The 25,949-nt window shown below is 38.8% G+C and overlaps 1 protein-coding gene and 1 pseudogene across 4 annotated transcripts in view; one reads left to right on the top strand and one right to left on the bottom strand.

The window, feature by feature from the left end:
• LOC133765850 (probable ATP-dependent RNA helicase DDX60) overlaps positions 1–25,949 on the bottom strand; it is a 172,896-nt gene that overhangs the window by 59,883 nt on the left and 87,064 nt on the right. For 2 of the 4 annotated variants that reach the window (XM_062199408.1, XM_062199407.1), the window contains exons 24-25: positions 6,691–6,769; positions 1,625–1,727 (exon numbers count right to left, since the gene is read on the bottom strand). In XM_062199408.1, the coding sequence (XP_062055392.1) occupies positions 6,734–6,769 (36 nt within the window). In that variant the 3' untranslated portion in view covers positions 1,625–1,727; positions 6,691–6,733. Of the gene's footprint in view, positions 1–999; positions 1,071–1,624; positions 1,728–6,688; positions 6,770–8,700; positions 8,806–25,949 lie in introns of those variants that run through there. The other 2 variants (XM_062199409.1, XM_062199410.1) reach the window with 2 other exon arrangements.
• LOC133765758 (cyclin-C-like) lies at positions 8,992–15,912 on the top strand (annotated as a pseudogene).

Below are 25,949 nucleotides of genomic sequence, written 5' to 3'. Positions count from 1 at the left end.
AATTCAACTCTAACTCAGAAGCCTTCAGCTTCACAGCCCAGGACAACTGCTCTTAAGAGAGGGGGCGAAATTTCCACTGATTACAAATGACTATACATACGTGTGTGTGCATGTGTGTGAGTGGTTGTATAAGTATCCCAAATTTCATGAATACATTTGAATAAATTTATTATAAATTTATTCTATAATTATCCCAAATTTCATGAATAAATTTGAATATCAAAAGTTCATGAATGTAAATTTATTTAATCTTAAACTCAGCATCATCTTTATTTGTAAATAGACTCTAGCATGGTAAAAATTTTTATAAACTTACTTCCTTCATCAATGTACTGCCAGTTTTGCTTTTTTATGGCAAAAAAAAAAAACTAAAAACTGTATTGCATTCATTATATCTGATTTGTTTCCTCCAGTTCTCTCCCTAAATCCACCCTAACTGGACATCTCCCATCAACCCTCACCTAAACTCCTCTTACTATGGTAGGTGGTGATCTCCACATGGCAGAATTCCATACCCAAATCTCACTGCTCATCTTACTGGACACATAAACTACTAATACAGAACTACAATTTGGAAACTCTTCCCCTCTCTACTTATAGTCACTCTTTGGGTCATAGCATCAGATATAATGGTTTTAATCATAATCTTTGTTGAATTTGTATCTGAACCTGGCACTTGTTCCTGACCCCCAAATGCATTTAACTAAGTACCTACATACTCTGTGAGTGGAAACTTCATTCTTATTAGTACAGGGGGTGGGGAGGATGCAAGAGCAAAAGTGTACAGCTTCCCTGACTCTCCTTTTTCTCTCACACCTTACATAGTCATCACCCACCAAATTTATGCAGTGGCTTCTACCTGGTCTTGCTGATCCACGCTTTGCTGCCCTTCAAAGCACTGGGGATCCAGCTGTGAAGATGACTGTCAAAAATGGTGCCCTCTCGAGACCCGCATTCCACTGATGTACAGGAACCATCATACATTCGAAATTGGATAAAGTAATGGACTAGGAAGCAAAATCACCCAAGAGGAGGTTTTGACAAGAGCCTTTGGTCCAGGGTCACCATTTCTTTGAGAAATAGCAAGAACAGTAGTAAGAAATAAATTAGGAGTAGCATGTGTATTTTCCCACATGCTTTCACAATGCAGATCAGAGATATTGTAGAAATAAGACATCTCTCTAGACTTATTAGTTTCTTTGGAATGCTAGAATTTTCTAGATGATTATAGAACTATCTGGAAAACTATTTTTGTTGTTTCACCTCTATCAGTAACATTAATATATTATATTCTTTCAAATAATCATAAATTTCAACCTAGAACTCTCTTTGAATTTAAACAGCATAAGAGTTTTAAAATCCTCAATGAATAAAGAAATGATAGTTACCTGTATTTTTATATTATTTATCCTAATTGGTCAATGCATTTAACAAACCTTACAGAAAGGAAATCACTAGATGATCAGTTTACCAAATTCAAAAACCATACGTCTTTCATTAAATCATAAGATAAGAGAAATCATGTTTGAGCAATGAGTCACACTCTTTTTAATAAGTCATGTGTTTCTGTAATTAGGTGGCGTGGAAAATGCGGAAAAGAATCCATTTACAGGGCATTACTCACGGATGTCTCATTTTGGAGGTCAGCCTCCTTGGCAAATCGAACTTCTCTCTCCTATGGAATTCTTCCATCAGCAGAAAATCTTTGCAGTCAGAAGTAGCTCAACCTGAATCATCCAAAAGGAAGGAATTACTGAATTTTTTAAAGTTTTTTTAGGGTTTGTGCTGTCAATCTCCCAGTCTCAGTCTCTTCTGAATAATTTCCAATGATTCATAAAGCTTTGCTGATAGCTTATAGTATTTCTTGTCCCAGGAGGAGTACAAAGTGCTTCTTAGGGCCCATTTTCTTGACCAGCTTCACACATAAGCACAATACATAGCTTTGAATACATTCTTTCTCGATTACTCTTTTATTTATGTCCTCAGACATTCGGGTAATTATACTAGATGGACCCAGAAAAAAATTAACAGTCCATGACAAGTCTCATGTACAAAACATAAAAGTAATTTGTAGACAAGATAATGTGTTCTCTGCACTCCTATTATGGATAAAGTTGGATGAACTTCACTCACAACTACAATGGATTGACTATTCCTCTTTATTTTGTGGCAATAGATAATAAAGTAACAGGATGCCTCAGTATGTGTTATCATCCTAGCCTTTAATTGAAACATTTGTGCTATTTTATTTTGAAATAGGCCAGAATTAAAAGCAATGTAATGATATTTTTCAAGTTATAAAAAAGAAAGCATGTTAACCCTAGCAGACACATATCTGCTACTAATGGTTTTTAAAGACACATAGATCATACTGTAATTAAAGCTGCATCATTCTTTTGTGGTCACCCGGTCACAATTGCATCTTCTTGAATAATCATTCAGTTTTTCAGGGACTTTGAATATTCATTCATGCTCCTCTAGGCAATCACTTAGATACCAGGCTCAAAATATCATTGTTATAAAGGGTAAGTAGGAAAACAGACACAGGTGGTAACAAGTAGAGGCATTCGTACCTGGGGGCAGGCACACCTTTTGTGTACTTTCCATCACCTGCTGTTCTGACTGCTGGTGTTTAATCAGGCATGCAGCTCAGACATAGGAAAGTAAATATTCACAGCTAATAAAGTAATCTCTTCTCAGCAAAAAGGGTTAGAATCGAATGCTCAGTGATATGTGAATTACTAGCTTTGAAACGGGGAGTCACAACTGAACCTGTCACAACTTAGACAGCCAGTAGAACATCTTCAGCATCTCACGCCTCTACAGTTCTGGTCTTATTTGATCCTGAGTATTGCGAATGCCAGGATGACTGTGACTATGCCGGATTTTTCCCTCAAGATCCTCAATGACTTCTGATTTCGTGACTTGATGGACATGGTCTTTTTCTTATATGTGAGATACTTCATAGAAGTTCACAGGAAAATAGAATTAGAAGATATGTTTATTCAGTGCAAAAACATTTGCAATCCATACATAGTTTTTTTTTATAATTTTCAATTTTCACAAATGTTTTGAAGACACTTTATATGCATGGAAATGTAAAGAGTTCAACAAATAGTATGGAAGAAAAAAAAAAAGCTGTTCCTCAACAGTCGAGACAAGGGCTGTTCAAAGTCAACGCACCGAAAGTGTCAATTTCACTTCTCACTTGAGATTCTTTTTCTCTGTGGTTTAGACAGACAGGTAGAAAGGATAAATCCAAGGTCCGAAGCTCCTCAGCTATGTGGCAGTTTATTTTCCTCTCACCCCATTTGGATTTGCAAGAAACTTCTTGGCTCAGAGTGGGACAGAAGACAGTCCTACAGGATCACACTCCCTGGTGAGACCTTGTAGCACTTGAGTGTGTTAACATGTGAGACCCACTCCACAAAGCCATCATGACCGTGAACCCCTACTCACAAACGCCATCCCTTTTTGAGACCCCTACAGTTTGACTCATTTGTAGCTCTGAGAGCTTTGCTTTTCCCCCTTGTAATGGGTGCTTTTCCAAGCAGAGTTAAAAACTTATGGGAGGGCTGGCACTACGGCTCACTAGGCTAATCCTCCACCTGCAGTGCCGGCACCCCGGGTTCTAGTCCCGGTTGAGGCACCGGATTCTGTCCTGGTTGCTCCTCTTCCAGTCCAGCTCTCTGCTGTGGCCCGGGAGTGCAGTGGAGGATGGCCCAAGTGCTTGGTCCCTGCACCCGCATGGGAGACCAGGAGGAAGCACCTGGCTCCTAGCTTTGGATCAGCGCAGTGTGCCGGCCATGGCGGCCATTTGGGGAGTGAACCAACGGAAGGAAGACCTTTCTCTCTGTTTTTCTCTCTCTCTCACTGTCTAACTCTGCCTGTCAAAAAAAAAAAAAAACTTATGGAAGGCACTGGCGTTGTGGCTAAGTGGGTAAACCCATGGCCTGCAACCCTAGCACCCCATATAGGCACACTGGTTCCTTGTGGATGTCTGAGGGAGTGAACCAGCAGATGGATGACATCTCTCTCTCGCTCTCTCCCCTCCCCTCCTTCCCTCTACTCTCCCTCTCCCTCTGTAACTCTTTCAAATAAATAAATAAATCTTAAAAACAAAACACAAAGGGGATGTGTTTTCTGTTACACCCCCTGATTAGTCTCATGTTTGAACCTGTATCTTAATCCTCCAGCTTTGTTTGTTGTGGTATCCTGTTTAACCACTGTTTAGAGCTAAATGGAAGACAATGTAATAATTTCTGATTTAAAGTTTCCAATGTTTGGTTTCATGAGACTTGATTTGCACCTATAAATAACACAGTTTCAACTTTTTAAACATATTTGCTTATTTGAAAAGCAAAGTGACAAGGAGAAGAAGAGACAAAGAGAAAAAGAGAGCCAGGGAGTGCAGTGGAGGATGGCCCAAGTCCTTGGGCCCTGCACCCCATGGGAGACCAGGAGAAGCACCTGGCTCCTGCCATCGGATCAGCGTGGTGCGCTGGCCGCAGCGCGCTACCGCGGCGGCCATTGGAGGGTGAACCAATGCAAAAGGAAGACCTTTCTCTCTGTCTCTCTCTCACTATCCACTCTGCCTGTCAAAAATAAAAAAAAAAGAGAGAAGGAGAAATCTTACATACACTGGTTCGCTCCCAAAATGGCCCCAACCAGTGGGACTGAGTGTGAACTCAAAATGTCCACAAACACCAGGGCTGGACCAAGCTGAAGCCAGGAGCCAGGAACTCCATCCAGGTCTCCAACATGCATGGCAGGGACCCAAGCACTTGGGCCATCCTCCACTGCTTTCCCAGGCTCATTAGCAGGGAACTGGATCAGAATTCATCTGGTATTCAAACTGGGGCTCTGATATGGGATGCTGGCCTCTCAAGCCATGGCTTAAACCCCTACACTGCATCAGTCCCTAATTTTTTATTTTGAGAAAAGTTCAGATTACAGATAAGTTACAAAAATAAGTCAAATTCCCACTGGCTTTTTCTCCAGCTTTCCCAGTTTACATTTTATAAGATGATACTGAAGTTATCACAAGGATACTAATCATAATGCTATTCCTGAATCACTATTGGGATTACACCAGGTTTTCTGGAAGTATTCTTTTGTTTTCCTCTTCCAAGAACTAATGTAGGATTCTACACTGCATTTATTTTCCAGGTCTCTTAATCTCTTCTAATCGGTGATGGTTGCTTAGTCTTTGATTTAAGATCTTGAGATTGATGAAGAGCCACATCAATTGTATATAGAATGTCCCTCAATACGGAACCGTATACTTTTCTTGATTAGGTTCAGAATGGATCTTGTTAGGAGGGACAACATGTGTGCAATGTACCCCTCTAATGTGCACCCTAGGAGAGGAGACATGAAGTGGACATGTCATTCCTGGTGAGGGTGAGGATCACTTAGTTACCATGCACTTAGCTCACTTGTGTTTTGCAGATTTCTTCACCGTGAAGATGGTATGACTCTCTTTGCAATTAACAAATATTTACTGAGTGCAAACACTCTGAGGACATCCAGTCATCCTGTTGCTCTTTAAATTTTCTATCACGATTTGAATATCTACAGTGGATTTTACCTGCAGGATTATTCCTGTGGTGTTGTATGATGATATTTTTCTAACTTTGTTATTCTTTCTAAATTTTCTCTTACTAATTTCCAAAAATTATTCTTTTTGGAAGAGATGTCTTTTTAAACCATTTTTACTGATGTATTTATCCGTACTGCAAAGACAAGAGGGTATGTATTTCATTCTTGAGTTTATAATCCATTATCATCATTAATAGTTGAGTAGCTCAAATGTTTCTATCTTTGGCCACTGGGAACACTTCCACCATGACTCTTATTTTTAGCATTGCCTTTAGTGTAAGCTTTTCCTAACTTTGAGCTGGTACAAGATACACTAGTCTCATCCAGTATTTTTTCCTACCCCAACCCTGGAATTAACTACTTCTCAAGGATCTCTGATTCCTTTGGATGAAGGCTAAGATCAAGATTTGAATGTTAGGTATACTCATTGTTACTGGGATGTCATTGCTCATAAGTCCCTTCAGGGTACAAAGCGAAGTAATATTTTTATACACTAACCCAATTATCTCTACCCACCTATATGTATTTTCATATAAATGTATGTAACTATATCTTTCTATCACTATCCTCTAGCTTCATTCCAATAACTCTGACCTAATGGACATCACAATTCCAGCAACTTCCTCATTATTTATAACTTCTCTCTTGATAATAAAACCATAACTACCAATATGTGAAATACACCTTCTTATTTTTTCAACGCTACCATTCAAGTAGTTTAAAGTTCACTAAGATATGGCCCCATGAGAAACACCTTCACTCAGAAGAGCACATTTTCTGAATGCTTTTCATTTCTAATTTTACAATATTCTATCAAAATGCTACAACCTGTCCTTTCCCTTCAGTGACTTTATTGTGGTTGTGATATTCATTTTCAATATGTAATTTTCTAGCATAGTATAATTTGCTTCAAATTTCATGCCCTGTCGGGTTCCCCTCACATACATGCTGATTTTGTTAAAGTTCCTAGTAATAAAATATATTACCTGTAGTATACAATTTTGAATTTTGAGTCATGTGTCCAATACATTCTCTTATAGAAGACTTCCATCATCCAAAAACCCTTTCACATCCCACATCTGCACTCACCTACTGTCCCCAGACTCGAAACTCTAGCAAATGTTGAATATTTTCATTTCCTGTAGCTCCAGCTTTTCCAGAATGTCATCTAAATGAAATCAGAGACAATGAAAACTTTTGAATCTGGCTTCTTTAACTTAGTACAATGCATTTAATACTTATCCATGTTGCTGTACTAGCCCATAATTTTTTTATTGTTAAGCAGTTTTCTGTTCTACGGATGTAATATAATTTATCTATTTTGTCTGAAAGATATCTTGGTTGTTTCATGATTTTAGTGATCAAGAATAAAGCTCCTATAAATATTCATAAGAAAAATTCTGAATAAAGATAAGCTTCCTTTTCTTTTGAGTAAATACTTAACAGTAACATACTCATACTAAGGCAACAGTATGTTTATAAGAAACCAGCAACCTCCCTCTGTCACTATGCCTTTCAAATAAATAAATCTTTATAAAAAAAAAGAAACCAACAATTTTTCTAAAGTGGCTGTATAATTTTATATTCTTACAATCAATGTGTTAAAGTAGCATCTCATTATTGTTTTACTTCACATTTCTTTATGGATAATGAAATTGGTCATCTTTTTTATATGCTCATTTGTCATACCTTTCTGGGGGATGTGTCTATAAAGCTTGACATTTTTAATAATTATTGCCTTTTACATATCCTAGATGAATTTGTCCACAAGAAATGTAATTTACAAATATTTATTCCCATTCTGTAACTTTTCATTCCTTTAGCAGAACTGAGCAGAAATTTCCAATTTTTACAAAACCCAATTTATCTATTTTGCCTTATACCTCATATTTTGTTGTTATGTCTAAAAATTCTTTGTCTAGCCCAAATCACACATATCAGAATTTCTCCTATATTTTCTTCTAGAAGTTCTAGACTTGCATTTCTACTTACATGGTCAATGATAGCTACGTTAAATTTTGTGTAAGGTATAAGATATTGTTGAGCTTGATTTTTTAATGTGATGACAACTATTCTAGTGTAATTTTGGGGGAAAACTATTATTTCTCCATTGAATTGTCATTGCAAACTTTGTCAAGAATTTCTTATCTGTACATGTCAATCGTGAATTTCCTTTTTTGTTCCACCAATCTATTTTTACAGATTTCCAACCAATACCACACTTTTGTTATCATCATGGCTTTATAATACTTCTTAAAATCAATTAGCATTATTCCTTTAGTTTTTTCCTTCTTAAAATTTGTTTCAGCTATTCAAAGTACTTTATATTTCCACAAAAAAAAAAAAACAGTAGGATAAAATTATCAAGATCTACAAAGTGGAATTGTGACTGCAATTTTGCAGAAACCATCAACCAACTTATGGAGACTCAACATCATAACAATATAAAGCCTTCCAGGCATGGAAATAATATGGCTTCATTTCTACGGGCCTTCTTTACTTACTGTTGGCATCATTTTGCTTCTTTTCCAATATGTATGCTTTCTAATTCTTTTGATTCTCCTGTTTCACTGCTTAGGATTTTCAGGAGTATACTAAGGAAGTTCTGAGAGGGGCCATTCTTGCCTTGTTCCCAGTTTAGGGCAGGGGAGCAGGGAGATGAATGCATTCAGTTCTACTATTGTGGGCAATGAAATCCCCAGCTGGGTTTGTTCCAGGTTCCAAGTTTGCAGATGGATATTTTAAAATATATATATTAAAATATATGTATATAATTATATATATATATATATATATATATATATATATATATATATATCTAAGTTTTTTGAAAGGCAGAGACAATAAAGATGGAACTCCCATCCACTGCTTCACTCTTCAAATGCCCACAACAGCTGGGACTGGAACAGGACAAAGCCAGAAGCCAGAAACTCAGTCTGGGTCTTCCACATGGGTAGCAGGGATTCAAGTACTTGATTCATCACCTGCTGTCTCCCAGGGTAGGCTTTAGCAGGAAGCTGGAATCAGGAGTGGAGCCAGGACTTGAATGCATCTCATAATAACTCAAGCTTGCAACATACCAATAAATAATTAACTCACAAAGTATGAAGCAGGAGACTCTAGGTGACTTGCTGCAATGTCCAGCGAGGAACAAAAATGAGCTGAAATCAGGCCTGCCGTTTGCTAGTGAGATGTGCTCCTCATCTGGAGAGAAGGGGCAGAAAGGAGAGGAGGAGTCTTCACTGCCAGCCCCTTGTTTATCCCAGCGCTGGAAGCAGGCAAACACCAGACCATTCCTGGTCACATGCTGTTTCCTCCAACTTTCACTCACTGGGTTAGACGCATGCTTCTTTTCCTACCCTTCCTCTCCCAGTCAGAATATGGCCAACCATGCAGAACAAAGATGCAATGGACATAGAAGTGGCTGTTATTTGTAGATGTATTTCCCATGGGCTGGAGGAACTGAAGCTAGTCACATTTAAGCATTGACACTTTCATGGAGTTTGGAGAGGGAGCATCCCCCAAGTCACAAAAGAAAAAGAAAGAAGAGAGCCTCTTCAAAAGAGCAAAGGGTGCTGGGAAACCATCACCTCCTTGAGATTCCTTTCACATGGACTCTATTGACAATAGTATAAGCACATCTAGCAAAGGAGAAAATACTGATTTGCTTGATTATAAATCTGTTAAATAGATCTTTGGGGGTGAAATGAACATATACAGAAAAATCAGTGAAGGAGAGTATTAGAGTGAAGCAAAAGCATCAGTTTTAGTGAAGGAAATGGAGCAATTTAAGTGTTTATAGTTTTTTTTTCCTAGTGAATACCTCTCTGCACATTAATAATTTCATTTTCTAATTGTTATATAACCCTCTTGATCATTAACCACTTTCTTTCTACTGTTTATAAGTGAACATTTCTAATCGTTAACCCCTTTCTTTCTACTGTTTATAAGTGAACACTTCTAATGCTCACTTTATAGAAAGTAAACCATATATCCTTATGTGTGCATGTGTATGTGTGTGTGAGTTTGTATGTGTGCGTGCCTATCCATAACTGCTTCCCATTCAACAAAGCATACTGACACGGCAGAAGTTTTCCTTTTAATATAAAGTACCATATGAATTTTGATGAGCTTTCATCTCTTAGGCATATGATCTCTATTTTTGGTAAAGTACCAAAATTTAAATGTTACTCTGTCCATCATTGCAGCTAATACCTTTTTTAAATGAAGAAAATTATATTAAAGCACCCCAAATGTAATTTATAGCTGAAGATAAAGTTGGACTTGAGTTCATATAAAAAATATTTAGGGGCCTTCCCAATGCTTCATTGTATAAAAATAAGTAGCCAATTGAGTATTCTTTAAAACAAAACAGTATGAGGGCCAGTGCTGTGGCTCACTTGGTTAATCCTCTGCCTGCGGCACTCGCATCCCATATGGGCACCAGGTTCTAGTCCCAGCTGCTCCTCTTCCAGTCCAGCTCTCTGCTGTGGCCCGGGAGTGCAGTGGAGGACGGCCCAAGTACTTGGGCCCTGCACCCGCATGGGAGACCAGGAGAAGCACCTGGCTCCTGGCTTTGGATTGGCACAGCACACCAGCTGTAGCGACCATTTGGGGAGTGAACCAATGGAAGGAAGACCTTTCTCTCTGTCTCTCTCTCTCTCACTGTCTAACTCTCTGTCAAATTTAAAAAAAAAAAAGCAGTGCAATGCCCTCTTTGAGTGGGTGATCATCTTTTTCAGGCATTGTTGTATGATTTGGCAAATAGATGAAAGAATAATTTAAATATTGAAAATTCAGAGAGAAAGACTCCGTATCACATAATTTGATGACCATCAATGTTTTTGAATCATCTTTTCCTTCCTATACCTTCTGATACATGTACTTCATAATGAGATCACTTATTAATTGATATTTATTAGAACATTGATTAACATTTACACTGCAAATCTATGTCTATATAAAACAAGGTACCCTTGAGAAATCAAAATTTAGTTTCAAATACTTTAAACTTTTAAAATGATTACAGCTACATGCAACTAAATTATCTAAATTATCTTATTTTCCTATCGTGTAATCAATACTCCTCATTTTATAAGTAGAAACCTGTTCACCAACTTATATAAAACCAATCAAGACTAGCAGTGCTGCTTTTGTCTCCATGCCCCAAGTAAATTATAGAAGATGTTCAAACAATGTCTATAAAACACCTTCTCACAATGGAATGCCTTCAACCCATGTTAATGATACCTCGAGGGTTTTTTTTTTCCCATGTAATTCTTGTTTTACAGGTTTTTATATCTTTTTATTCACTGAATAGAATAGAAACACTATGCAAGACACTTATTTAAAACAGCTAAAGGTAAAAAGCACTCTCAATAAAGCTGCCCTTACCTTGGTAATAAATATTAATCATGTCTGTCCAGGTAAATTCTAAATTTTGTTCGTGTTTTCATTAACAGGAAAATAAACACTATCTTTATTATACAAGGGTATTCCCAAAATTTTGTGAAAAAATTTTTAAAAGATAAGTTAAGAAATAAGCTCCTTTTGGTCAAAACTATTCGAAATCCATGCCAAGTTTGCTCATAATACACATTTTTCATGAACTTTTGAAGACTCCTTATGCAGTTAAACAACCTACTTATGGATCACCCAGTCAAGGTTTTATTTCTCTGAATATCGACTTTCCTTGCAATCATATTATCTTGCTGTAGCCAGTATTCACTCAGAGAAAGGAAAAATAAAATAAAGTAAAACTAGCCACAACCAGGTATTCTCTTAAACGTAAAAATCTGTCGCAAATAGAACTTTATGATACTTTCCATTGTCTTTTATCAGTGTCCAAAAGGGAAGAAAAATTGATAAAGCAAAGAACCACTCTTTTCCTCATTAACACCTCAGGAACATACAGTTCACACTGCATAGCGATATCATTGATGTCTGCTACTGAAACCTGAAGAATCTGTAATCACCAGCAGTCTGGTTCTATTTGTGAAACAGATTACTATGCTTTCAGAGTGCTAACGACCAACCTCTCTAAAAATATCAAATTAGACAAAAGGTGCTACAATATTAGAATCACCATTCACCTGAGACAACAACATCGTTTTGTAGAAATTATTCTAATCTATCTCTGGAATGAAATTCTTCACACATTAACAGTCAGCATAATCTCTGCCTTACATGTGAAATGCGGGGCTGGGTGCATTTCCCAAACACCAGAACTCACTTAGAGCCTGTACTGAATTTGCCTCACATATAACCTTTTCAAAATTTTAAGTCTTTATATGTTTTATCACCCCTAGATTAATTCATGTGTAGTAGGCCTTTCAACAGCTTAAAAGGTTATTAGCTCATATGCAAATATAAAGTTTCCTTAATTTTTTGAAATATGAGAATAATAGCAAACAAAGAATATTTTCAAAAGATTAACAGCTACACCAGTGGAGTCCTAGGTCTAAAGTCAGAATAACACTGTTAACCTGGGTGGCCAATTATTAAGCCAGTAGTTTTGTATAAATATTGAATCATCATTTTTCATATATAATAGAGAACCAGGAAAACTTACCTTATCTGATACAGTCTTGTTGATACCACCAAATTAGATAAAGTATATAAAGGTGCTATTCAAATCCTAGTAGTTTCCCTCACCTCAAAAAACATGATTTGCAAATTTTACACACTATTTTAGTTGGTACTTAAATATGCTCGTTAGGCTCAAATGTATCAGTTATTAAATAATGCATTTATGCTTATTATATTTAAATGTCATATCAGTTATTTATAAATAATATACTACTGATGAAATAAAAAGGGAGTAACAGCATCTTAGTATTAATTAGATCGTCTGTAAGGAAAGCTGAGCAGTATTTTTAGATCTGCTCATGTTATTGTTATGCACCTGACACCTTGCATTTACTTTAAAGATAAGAAAATAGCACGACAGGCTTCACCAAGGACCCTGCAGGATCATATGGAAAGGTAAATTACCAAGTAGTAAGTCAGAGTGATTCTATCTGGAGCAATGTCTTACGACTATGTCAAAAGATATGGGCAATGGAAGAAGAGAAATTGCAAACCACTTGCTCTTGTGAGAACTATCTGCACATTAATGTTTATTGCAGCTCAATTCACAATAGCTAAGACCTGGAACCAACCCAAATGCCCATCAACAGTAGACTGGATAAAGAAATTATGGGACATGTACTCCATAGAATACTATACAGCAGTAAGAAACAACGAAACCCGGTCATTTGCAACAAGATGGAGCAATCTGGAAAACATCATGCTGAGTGAATTAAGCCAGTCCCAAAGAGACAAATATCATTTGTTTTCCCTGATCGGTGACAACTGAGCGCCAAAGGGGAAACCTGTTAAGTGAAATGGACACTATAAGAAACAATGAACTGATCAGCTCTTGTCCTGACTTTAGATGTACAATGTAATACTTTATCCTTTTTAGTATTTCTTGTTGTTGTTGTTGTTCTAGTACTAGTGGTTGAACTCAGTATTTAACACACAATTATTCTTAGGTGTTTAAATTTTAACTGAAAAGTGATCCCTGTTAAATTTAAGAGTGGAAAAAGAGAGGGAGGAGATGTACAATTTGGGACATGCTCAATCGGACTTGCCCCAAATGGTGGAGTTAGAAATGTGCCAGGGGATTACAACACAATCCCATCAAGGTGGCATGTACCAATGCCATCTCACTAGTTCAAGTGATCAATTTCAGCTCACAATTGATGGCTCTGATAGGTCTAAGAGTCAAAGGGATCACACAAACAAGACAAGCGTCTGCTAATACTAACTGATAGAATCAAAAAGGGAGAGAAGGATCCAATATGGGAAATGGGATTCACAGCAGACTCATAGAATGGCATATGTCCTAAACAACACTCTGGCCTCAGAATCAGCCCTCAAGGCATTCGGATCTGGCTGAAGAGCCCATGAGAGTATAGTAGGCATGGAAAGCCAAGATAGCATGGGAAAAAAAAAAAAAGACCTAACTGAAAGATCTCTGTGAGTGAGATCCCAGTGGAAAGAACGGGGCCATCAAAGAAGGAGGTACCTTTCTCCGAAGGGAGGAGAGAACTTCCACTTTGACTATGACCCTATCGGAATGAGATCAAAGTCGGCGAACTCTAAAGGCTTCCATAGCCCTGGCAACTCATGACTAGAGCCTAGGGAGATTACTGACGCCATGAACAGGAGTGTCAAATTGTTAAGTCAGCAACAGGAGTCACTGTGTACTTACACCCCATGTGGGATCTGTCCTTAATGTGTTGTCTAATGTGAAGTGAGGCTATAACTAGTACTGAAACAGTATTTTTATACTTTGTGTTTCTGTGTGGGTACAAACTGATGAGGTCTTTACTAATTATATACTGAATTGATCTTCTGTATATAAAGAGAATTGGAAATGAAAAAAAAAACAACCTGGTGTTAAATTGGAAATGGCATAGAAAATTAATTAATTTTTAAAAAATATTATGTAGGATCTCTGTCTTTAATGTGCTGTACATTGTTATTTAATGCTATAATTAGTACTCCAATGGTAGTTTTTTCACTTTATGTTGCTATATGGGGCAAACTGTTGAAATCTTTACCTAATATATACTAAACTGATCTTCTGTATATAAAGAGAATTGAAAATGAATCTTTATGTGAATGGAAGGGGAGAGGGAGCGGGAAAGGGGAAGGTTGTGGGTGGGAGGAAAGTTATGGGAGGGGGGAAGCCATTGTAACCCATAAGCTGTACTTTGGAAATTTATATTCATTAAATAAAAGTTTAATAAATGAAAAAAAAAGAAAATATCTGACAATAATTGGTAGAGAGATCACAAATAACTTTTCTTCAGCTTTTTTGTCACAGGCATCCTCATTTGCCACACCGTTGACATTAAGTATATATTAATTATCCAATGATTTTTCAATGCTTCCCACTCCTATGTCCTCTCATTTGGGTGGCTGTCATGTGCAGAAGGCACATGGGAACCCTCCCTCTGCCAAGGCTGTTTGAAAGAATACCCCATCCCAGTCAGGAGCGCAGACACATGCTGATTAGGTTTCAGCATCATTTTTTAAGGGGACACGACACTGGAGCGCAAGGTGACATAAATGAGCTAGCACAGTTCTTGGCTCACGTTGAAAACTCAGCAAGTGCTGTTTGGTCTCTGTTTGGGGATTCTGGTGCCACGGGTATTGAACTACTTCTGTTCTCCCCTTTACTTCATTATATGGTTTCGGCTTTCATTTGATTGGAATCATTCTTGAGTATTGTGTTTGGGAAAGCATGCAGAGAGGACATTTCTCCTTTTTCCCTTCTTTTAAATTATAGGTTGTTTGCTGGCTTTAAGACTTTTGAATCCTAGAGCTTTTACTCTGGATTCTGGAGAAGCTGATCAGAAAAGCTGAGCAGAGCTTAGCAGGTCCATGGGGGCTCCACAGGCAGCTCCATGGGCTGGTGCTTTTTTTATCAGGGCAAGCTGTGTTCCCGGCAGGGCACTCTTGGCCCAGCTCCCACTATTTGCATCAGATTCAAGATAAACAAGAGCTGTTGAAGGGGTGCCAAAAGAACTTGAAATTTCTCTCACAAGAAGAGTATTGGAAAATTACAAATATTTTTTACAGATATTGTCTAGGCATTAGATGAACATCTTAAATTAAGACCAGTTATTGCCACTGCTACAGTCTATTCTGAGACATTCTATGCCGGATATTCTCGGAAAAGCATAAATCTTGTATGAATGGCTTCTACCTCTGTGTTTTTGGCACCCAAGGAGAGGAATTTGGAGTAGTCTCAAATGCAAGATTGGTTTCTGCTGCTACTTCTGTATGGAAAGGTGGATTTGCAGATACTTTTCCAAAGGAACTTGCTCATGGGATGAATCCTATATTGAAATGTGAACTCCATATTCCAGAATTAATGGGCTGTTGCTTCAGTTTTTATCACCCTCCTAGACCTTTGCTCCAGTATGTGCAGGGCATGGGCTAAGAAGCCGCGTGGCTTCCCCCTGCTGGATAGAGTGAGAGACGCCTACAGAAGGGCACTTTGTCCATAGCTCACCTCCACGTGGCCTGTGTTGTACAACAGAATGCCAGACAGTGGTTTGCTGAGCTTCCTGGGGATACCGAGAAGATTTTGGAAATTATCAGGTTATTTTAAAACTATATGAACAGTGGAAGCATTTTGATGAGAGGAGAGATGGTAATGATTCTTATAGGAGGGTAAACCCAAAATCAACTCCCAACAGTGAAGGAGAGCAGGATCCAAATGGAAGGTGGAACTCCAGCTGTGCCCAATCCTAAGACCTTCCCAGGAATTCCGCAGTGGACTGCTTGGAGATAAACCGCTGGACAGATGTCACTCACGTCTTCAATGGCACACAAATGAAAATGGAGAGCTTGTTTCTGTCAAGCATACTGGGAAGTGATTTTATTTTTGCAAAATACGTTTTTCCTTACCTAAGTCGATTCTAGTACAAAATCAATTATAATCTCCTGGTTATAAAAGTATGACAAGGTTTTAAGAGGACCTGCAAACATTTCAAAATTAATAACTTTCATTTAATATTTCTTAACTTAGATAATAGAAAAACTTTGTAAGTTTAAAATCATCTTTGTTCACTGAGATACCAAAAAAGGACATAAAAATTCAAGATGTGAGAATTTTTTTTTCTTTCATAAGTTAAACTTAAGCATCTTCCTAAAGCATTGCTTCCAAAAATAGTAAAATGATGTTAGAGAAGACTGACTTGTTTCTTCATTGTAAAAGGCTGGGTAGGTGAAATAAGTTCTCCTGTATCTATTTTTTGTAAGATTTACTTAATTGCTTGAAAGGCAGAGATCCAGAGAAAGAAGTCGAGACTGAGAGAGAGAGAGAGAGCTGGTTCACTCCCCAAATAGCCGCAATGGCCAGGGCTGGGCCAGGCTGAAGCCAGGAGCCACGAGCTTCTTCCAGGTCTCTCACATGGGTGCAGGGGCCCAAGGACTGGGGCCATCTTCTGCTGCTTTCCCAGGTGCATTAGCATGGAGCTGGATCAGAAGTGGAGCAGCCAGGACTTGAACCCAGTGCCCACATGGGATGCCGGTACTGCAGGCAGAAACTTAACTTGCTGTACTGCAGTGCTGGCTCCCCTACATGTATTTCTTAAGCTCCTTAACTTCTATCTACTAGTGAAAATCTTATGGCAACTAATTTAATAATTGATTCCTATTTATATACACTCTGCAACAATTTGAAAACTAATATAATTAAACCTCTTAATATCACTATCTGTACTATTCCTAATGAGCTAGTCATCACTTCATTAAATTTTACTTTGATTAGATAATACAGATATTTTCTTTGCAAGTATAATACAGTTATAAACTAAAGTCATACTTTCCTTTAAGAATCCAGCTAAATTCACAAAAATCCTATCTCAGTGATTCTGTCTCTGGAAAGATTCTTTCCTGAGAGCAGAAGTGCACAGGAGCCAAGGGCAAAGGGTCTCTAACTCACCTGAGGCTTGGTTGCCATTTCTTCTAATTGATGATGACAAGAAACACCCAGCCAGCCATGCATCCTGTCCCTTCTTGACACTAGACAACCCCGCTGTGGACAAAACTCTGATCCCTTCATGGCAATACAGGGGTTTCTCTGTGTACTCTGTATAAAACTTGAAGTATTAGACACCTTGCTCCCAAAAGCAAACCAGCTAATGGGAATTGGGTTTTCACTCTTTCACTCTCTCTCAGTCTCTCAGAAATCACTATTAAGTAGTCTGTTGCCAATCATGAGTACAACTCAACTCAAACACTGATATTATATATATATACATATATATATACATATATACATATATACATATATATACATATATATATACATATATATACATATATACATATATATACATATATATACATATATATACATATATACATATCCACCCCTCACTCTCTCCTTCCCTCTTTCTCCATTTCAAATAAAATGAAAATAAAGAAATAACAATTTTTTAAAGTCATATGCATTCCCTCTTTTCTGGCTGAGATGATCAGCCTCATGGCGAGAGGTGTCCGAGTGGGGAGGAAGCTATCTGAACGCTGCAGGTTCTTACTCACTTTGATTTATGCCTTGTTCTCAGCGCCTGAAAAATCCTTTAGACCAAGCCGAGGGAGGGTGACTGTAATGTGATTGCTCTCTCAGAGCAGTGGGGATTCCAGGGAGAACCACTGTTGTTCCCTTTCCTAATCAGTCATGGGAGTGAATGGGTAGTTATTGCCTAAATTATTGAGAACCTGGCTGAGGGTGTTTAAAGCCTCCTAAAATATATTCTGTACTGTAGGGGGTTTCTCCTTCAATGCGATTTCATGATGTGGAAGAATTTCAGAGAATTGCTTAAAAGGAAAACTATGTATGTGTATATGTTTTTAACTGGGAAGGAACCAATTCTGAAAGTATTGCTGAAATGTGTAAGGATACCTGCATGGCATATTCATTCTTGATTTGGAGTAAGAAAAAATGTCAAGAAGCAAAAGTTGTTATTCCTGTCTTTCTGCACTTATATTTTATAACATTAATTCTAAATTATCTGGGTAACAAAGAACAATATTTTATGCAACAAAGATCATAGCAACTCTGTAAGTTGGAAATATTTCTATAATGATTGTTTTATATTCAATCATTGATAGCTATATTTTTACCTATTGTTTCTACTGATACATGTATTGTCCTTCATATAAAAGACTAACGCACAGATCTTTTGTTCTCCTCTTAGTTCCAAGCATTTAGTACTATTTATATTTGTGATGAGGACGAAGAGATGGAAATAGCAAAGAGTGTGAGAGTGTCAGCCTATAAAACGATCTCAGGAAACAAGGTACAACCTCTTAGACACTTATAAGAAGAGTCAGGAAGGGACTGGCATTGTGGCATAGCATGGTGGCTGGGAGCACCTGGGGGACCCGGATGGAGTTCCAGGTTCCTGGCTTCAACACAGCCCAGCTGCAGCTGTTTGCAACCTTTAGGGAGTGAACCAGCAGATGGAAGATCTCAATCTCTCTCTCTCTCTTTCTCTTTCTGCCTTTCAAATAAATAGATGGATACATCTTTTAAAAAAAAAAAGTACTTGAAAAATCTGAAGTGTGCCTTCCTGTAATTGGAAAGCAACCCTGGCTTATTATTACTGGTGTATTATTATTATTAGAATATAAAAATGTTACTGACTCTTGTGTCAATTTATTGTCTGGCAATTTTACTGAATTTGTTGATCAGTTCTAGCAGTCTCTTGGTCATATACATTATCTACAAAATTTTTACTTCTTTCCTATTTGTATGCCTTTGTTTGTTTATCATGTCTAGTGGCTCTAGCTAAAACTTCTAGTGCCATACTGAATAAGGACAGTGGGAGTGGCTATCCTTGTCCAATTCCAGATCTTAGAGAAAACGTCCTCAGCTTTCCCACATTCATTATGTTAGTGTGATGTATCATGCTAATGGATTCATGTATATTGCATCATCTGCATCCCAGGGGTAAATTCCACCCGGCCAGGGCGATTGATTGCTTCATGTGTTGTTGGATCCAACCTGCTACTGTTTTGTTGAAAACCTTTGCATCTGTGTTCATCAGAGAGATTGGGCTGTAATTTTCTTCTGTTGTATCCTTGTCTGGTCTTGAAATCCAGGTAATGCTGGCCTCATAGAATGAGTTTGGAAGAGTTCCACCTTTTCAAAAATGTGAGAAGAACTGGTGCTAGTTCTTCCTTAAAAGTTCTTTCATAGTGAGGCCTTCTGGTCCTGGGCTTTTCTGCACTGGAAGTCTTTTATTATTGATTGAATGTCGTTACTCACTGGTAGTCCATTCAGGTTTTCTGTGTAGTCATAGTTCAGTTTTGGTAAGTTATACGCATCCAGAAATTTGTTCATATATTCTAGGTTTTGAAGTTTGTTGATGTATTTAATATTTGTCCCAATGACCTTCGTATTTCTGCGGTATCCGTTGTAATATCACCTTTTTCTTCTCTGATCTACTTCTCAGATTTGAGTCTTCTGTCTTCTTTTCCTGATGAATCTAACAGTTGGGGGGTGGGGGGTGGGGGCACATTCTGCCAAGGGACATTTGGACATTACAACCGTAGTATTTTCTTGCTAGATTGATCCATTTTTCATTACATAGTGACCTTCTTTACCTGTTTTTATAGTTTTTGTCTATTTTGTCTAATAAAAGTGTAGCTACTCCTACTAACTTTTGTTATCCATTTACATGGGCTATCTTTTGCTCTCCTTTTATTTTCTGTCTGCATATCTTTATTGGTGAGATCAGTTTCTTTCAGGCAAAGTGTCATTGAGTCTTCTTTTTTAATCCTTTCAGCCAGTCTGGTTTTTCTATTAAATTTTTTTAAGATTTATTTTATTTATGTATTTGAAAGGCAGAGTTACAGAGAGAAGGAGAGATGGAGAGAGAGCTCTTCCATCTGCTGGTTCACTCCCCAAATGGCCACAATGGCTGGGGCTGGGCCAGACTGAAGCCAGGAACCAGGAGATTCTTCCAGGTCTCCCACGTGGACGCAGGAGCCCGAACATGTGGACTGTCTTCTATTGTATTCCTAGGCCTATTTTCAGGGAGCTGGATAGGAAGTGGAGCACCAGGATTCGAACCGGTGCCCATAGAGAATGCCTGCACTGCAGGCAGCAGCTTAACCTGCTGTGCCTCAAAGCTAGCCCCAGTCTATCTCTTATAGTTTGGCAATTTAGTCTATTTACATTCAAGGATATGACTCTGATGTTTCTTCTGCTCATGTTGAATATCCTTTACCCTTTCTCTAGTGTATTTTAAATTTGTATGTCTTTTCATGATGGTAGTTACCTTTATTTTGCTTCTATTTGTAGAAGTCCCTTAAGCATCTACCATAAGGCTGGCAGGTGGTGATGTTTTTTGCTTGCCTTAGAAAGCCTTTATTCCTCCTCTATTTATGAAGGATGGCTTTTCTGAGTATGTCAGTCTTGGTTGGCAGGTTGATTTTCCTTAACCTTGGGGTATGAAACTCCATTCCCTACTGGTCTGTGAAGTTCCTGCTACCTACCATGCTGCTTTTCTACTGCTCCCCTTAAGTGTGACTTGATGCCCTTCTCTTGTGGATTTCAGAATTCTCTTTGTGCTGTACTTTTAAGAATTTGACTATGATGTCTTGTGGCGAGAATGTTTTCTAGTCATGTCTATTTGGGGTCTCAAGAACCTTCTAAGATTCTAAATCTTTGTCAAGATTGGAGAACTTTCCAGTTATTATTTCATTGACTATGTTTTCTACGCCTCTACTCCCTCTTGGAGTCCCATAATCTAAGCATTTGTTCATTTAATGATGTCCCAAAGCTCTCAGTGAAATTCATTTTTTTGTCTTTTTTTCTGATTGTGGTATTTCAAAAGACAGGTCTTCAAGTTTCAAATATTTCTTCTGTCTGAACTAGTTTTTCATTGAGGTTTCATTTGTATTTTTATTTACTTACTAAGTTGTTCATTTCCAAGATTTCTGCTGGGTTCTTTTTCAAGATTTATCACTTCACTAGATTTCTCATTCATATCATTCACTGCTTTGCTGATTCTGTTCAATGTCTGTATGTATTCTCTTGTATCTCCATGAGTATCCTTTTAATCATGCTTTTGACTCATCAACCTCCTTTTCTTTAGTCTGTTTATGAAACATTACTGTATTCCCCTAAGAAGTAATACTGCCTTGCATCTTCCTGTGTCTGTCAATATCTGCACATGTGTCAGATCAATTTTTTCTATCATTTTTGAGCGGCTTTCTTTGTAAAAGACTTTTTCCTGAATATGGGTCTTCAGGTGTTGTTTTGTGGGCTATTTTGGCTTCATCTCCAGTTGGATGCTGTGGTATAGTCTCCCTAAATCTTTCACAGCAATTGTCGGCAGAGCACTGGGGGCATGGCTGCTCTTCTCAGTCTCCACAGGGATGTGTGGGTCTTGGTAGTAGTCTGTGGGGCAGAAGCCACGGCTGCAAGAGCACTGGTTCTTAGTCCACTATGGCTGAGATTTGGAAGCACTGGCCTGGAGTCCTGGAGGAGCCACTCAAGACCCCACATTGCCAAGGGCATGGCTAGAGTCATGGTACCACCAAGCCTAAAGTCCGGCAGGGACACATGAATCTCCATAGTGTCAGCACTAGGTTTCTATGAAATGTTTCAGGACTTGTCTTCTTTTTCTTCCCCCATGCAGACAATTATTTTTTTCAGTGTTATATTGCTTGAGGTTAAGGAAGGAGTGACAAATCCTGGGGCTGCCTGTGCCCTGATACTACTTCACACCTGGAGCCCACAGCCTGCTGAGACCAGTACACATGGAGCAGGGCCGAAGCCCACTTTCCCATAGGGTTCTTTGCAGCTACGGTGGGCTTGCAGCCCAAGGCTATGGCAACCAACCACAGCTGATGCTGACGGGGGTATATGTCTCATTTTGCTACTGCCACAAGTATCCACCAGGATCCAGGTGGGTCCAGGGCTCTGTTTATAGGCACTGGCCTAGGACAAGGACAATTGGTATCTGCCCAGTGCTTATACCATTTCCAAGATACAATCTTGTGTTCACTTTGGTGCCCTACTTCCCAGCTGCTGGAGTCTTGCTGCTTTCTCTCTGCCCACAGTTGGGGATAGTTTGGTGGGGCAGCCCCTTGGCCACCCAGGCTGGCACTAAATTGCATCACATGTAGAACTCTGAATCTCCCAGCACTGCATGGTGTCAGGTTAGACACCATGTCTCCTCAATGCTGGGTGGTGTTAAGGGCAGAAATGAGCCTGTTCCAGATCTCACCTGACACCAGGGCAGACCTACATGCTGTGACCGTGAGCATGGTCCCAGGGACAGAGGCCTTTGAGCTTTATCTAGTGCCAGGTCTCATCATAGTAGGGCCAGCACTGAGCTTCAAGGCAAAGCCCTGGGGCAGCATTGTGGCATAGTTGGTTAAGTTGCCACCTGCAACACAGCATCCTATATGAGTGCCAGTCCATGTCCCAGCTGCTCCACTTCCTATCCAGCTCCTGCTAATGTGCCTGGGAAAGCGGCAGAGGATGGCCTAAGTGCTTGGGAGACCTGGAAGATGCTCCTGGCTCCTGACTTCAGCCTGGCCCAGCCCCAGCCATTGTGGCCATTTGGGGAGTGAACCAACAACTGGAAGATCCTTTCTCTCTCTTCTTTTCTCCTTCTCTCTCCCTCTCTCTCCTAACTCTTTCAAATAAAAATAAAAAAATAAATCTAAAAAAAAAAAAAAGCAAAGCCCTAAGCTTCCTTTCATTCCCTACTCTTTGGTGGTGACTGGACTCTTGTTCCACTGTCTGCTGGAGGCTGGGGGAGAGGTGATACAGGTAGTCACTCCTTTGCCAGCCTGGCTATGGAGGTCCAAAGGCTCGGAATTCATGTGTGAGTCTTGAGGCACAGGCCATAGGCTGTCTCCAGCACTGGGTTTCAAGTCTAAGGGGTATACTTAACTTCCTTTCCTTCCCCCAGGTGAGAGACTTGGAGCTATGTTTCATAGAACTGGGGAAGAGGCACCGTGTCAGCTCTTTCCTTCCTGACTTCCTTAGTGGCTCTTTGCTCACTATTATGTGCAAACCAGGCCCTGCGGTCTCTCAGTTGGCTTCCTTAGCTCTTGTGAAGTTGAATTGAGTGTGAATCGCTGCTCATGTTGGTGTCTCTGTGGGGAGTCGACCACTGGATCAGCTTGCTTAGCTGCTATACCACTCCACTGCCAGGGAGCGGTGGCTTCTCAGAAGAAAGCAATGTTACACATCCAAATCATTCCTACTGTTTTGCACAGTTAGATTATGTGGTAGTTGATTCAGTTTGCTAAAAATGGACTATTTATTCTTCTATCAAAACTCCAATTTATATATGACTAGGAGCAAAACTTGTATTTGGATTACATTTATAGTCACAATAGGTATGATATGGAATCAATCCAGATGTCCATCAACCGATGACTAGATATAGAAATTGTGGTATATATACACTATGGAATACTACTCAGCCATAACAAAGAATCAACTCCTGTCTTTTGCAACAAAATGGATGCAACTGGAAACCATTATACTTAGTGAAATAAGCCAGTCCCAAAAAGACAAATATCATATGTTTACCTGGTCTGTGCTAATAGCGTAACATAAAAAATGTAATGTATATAAAGCAAAATGGACATTTTGAGAATTATTGCTTACAGTCCTTGTCTCTACTGTGAATGAACAGTGTGTTTTTTTCCTTCTTACTACTTGTTGAATTCTTTATTTAGTAGAGAGTTAAGCTTACAATTATAAAATAAACTGAAAATGTCATTGCAAAAATCAAAAGGAATTATAAGAAAGGAAGGAAGAGAGAAGGTGGGAGCATGGGCAGGAGGGAGAATAGGGTGGGAAGTATCACTAAGCTCCTAAATCCATATATAAGAAATACATGAAATCTGTTCACCTTATATAAATTAAATAAATAAATAAGAATTCAAATTGAAACGACAGGCATTAGATCCTACTTTGCCTTAGATGAGTGATACTACTTCCAACCCTGTCCATTTTCAAATCAAGGAAAATAAAATCTTCGCATACACACACACATAGTATTTTTCACTGTCATGCTGAACAGTGTACTTGTTTTTCAAATTTTCCACTTGGCCCTATGACCACAAAAACGTAAGACCTTTTCATGGAAAGGGCGCTGCTTTAGCGGTGTTACATTCTGAATACACACCTGAAGCAACCGTCTGTGGTTCTCTCAGTTTCACTGGGTAAGTTAAACTGTGAAAACCAGCAGGTCAGATCAGATGCTGTTAGCGGAGCAGCTGCGTTCCTGGAGCACGCACTGTTTGCCTGGGTCCAGGTCCGCACTACATGTCAGCTGGGACTCTCAACGAGTCGCCCTGCCAACTGCACTGTTTTTTTTTTCTTTCACTGGAACTCAAATCAGCTATCAATATCCTGCTTAAGACTTTTAACATCCCGTAGTAATCTTGTACCTGCCACCCACAACTCTATGTTCTACTCAATATACAACGAGCAAATCATGCCTGTGCCCTCACTTTCCAGATCACTTGCTTGTTCACACACCCATAAGGAAGAAATTTCTGCTCTGTCAACTATGAAAAGCTCTTCACCAACCTTATTTTTCAGGCTAATTTTTCTCTCTCTTATTTACTTATTATTGCTTATCCAATATGATAAATATAATGATGGAAAAAATCTACTTAATTCATATATGCTCTGTATTTGCAAAAGAAATTTTTTTAAACTTCTATTAGATCATATGTAAAGCCAGTTTATTCAGCCAAAAATTTCACTAAATGATTTTTAAATCAACCATTTAATACAAGTGACATCACTAATAAATTGGAATAGTTTAAAAAGAACATTCAGTACACAGACAATCTTGGTCAAGTTCTGACACAACTTATGCAGACAAAGAACATAAAATATAATTTGAAAGATAAAAGAATGAAGCCCTAGAACAATTACTTGGCACAACAATGCATTATAAAATGATACAATCTGTCCCAATTTGAGGAACAGGTACCAAACTGGGAAAATATAAGGTACTAACTACAAACAACAACGTCGTGAGTGCGAGGATGTTAGTGAGAGAAGAGCTCAAGGCAGATTAGCTTTGTCATGGGATTCAGGAGCACTTGTACATGAATGTACTTGAACTCTGTAAGATACAGACTGTGCTTTTCCCTTAATTACATGTACCTTTCCAAACAGGCATTTAAGAGTTCACTCCACTAACACCGTTGTACTTCTAAATATGAAAACATGGCCATCTCACAATCATCATGAGGCTTTTGGCCTCCTTCAAATAGCGAACTCCATGTTTCTTAGCATCAGTGAAATCGAGTTCAAAATGAGTTGAATTCTGAGCTAGCGAACACTGTTCTTAATCCTCCCGTGAGCACTTGGGTATTGGCGTGTGTATGTTTAAGTAGAAATTATGGTCTAGTCCTTTCTCGTTAATTAACCAACCTTCTACTGTTTGAAAGCTTTGTCTCCAGCTAAGATGATATTGCTGAACAGCATGGCGAATGAGCCCTTCTCACGGCCTCCTGGGTTCATTTGCTATGGGAAGGCATATTTTTTTTCACAATGATTCTGGTTACGCTGACAACATCCGGGAGAGCTGCCTTTCTTCATAACACATTTTTTGCTGAAAGCTCTCCTGGTCTGACTGTGATCCTATGGTGCCCAGCCTGGGCCAGCTCTGTCTAAAATAAATGGGCCATGTGGACCCAAAGCCTGCCCTCACTTCTCTGCCATTTTATTGCTGGCAAGAGGGAGAATTCCCAGGGCCTGTCACTCTGGTTTTGGTTTGCCCCTG

Source organism: Lepus europaeus, chromosome 8 (genome assembly GCF_033115175.1).
Source record: "Lepus europaeus isolate LE1 chromosome 8, mLepTim1.pri, whole genome shotgun sequence".
Taxonomy (NCBI): domain Eukaryota; kingdom Metazoa; phylum Chordata; class Mammalia; order Lagomorpha; family Leporidae; genus Lepus; species Lepus europaeus.
This window is presented reverse-complemented; position numbering and strand designations above follow the sequence as displayed.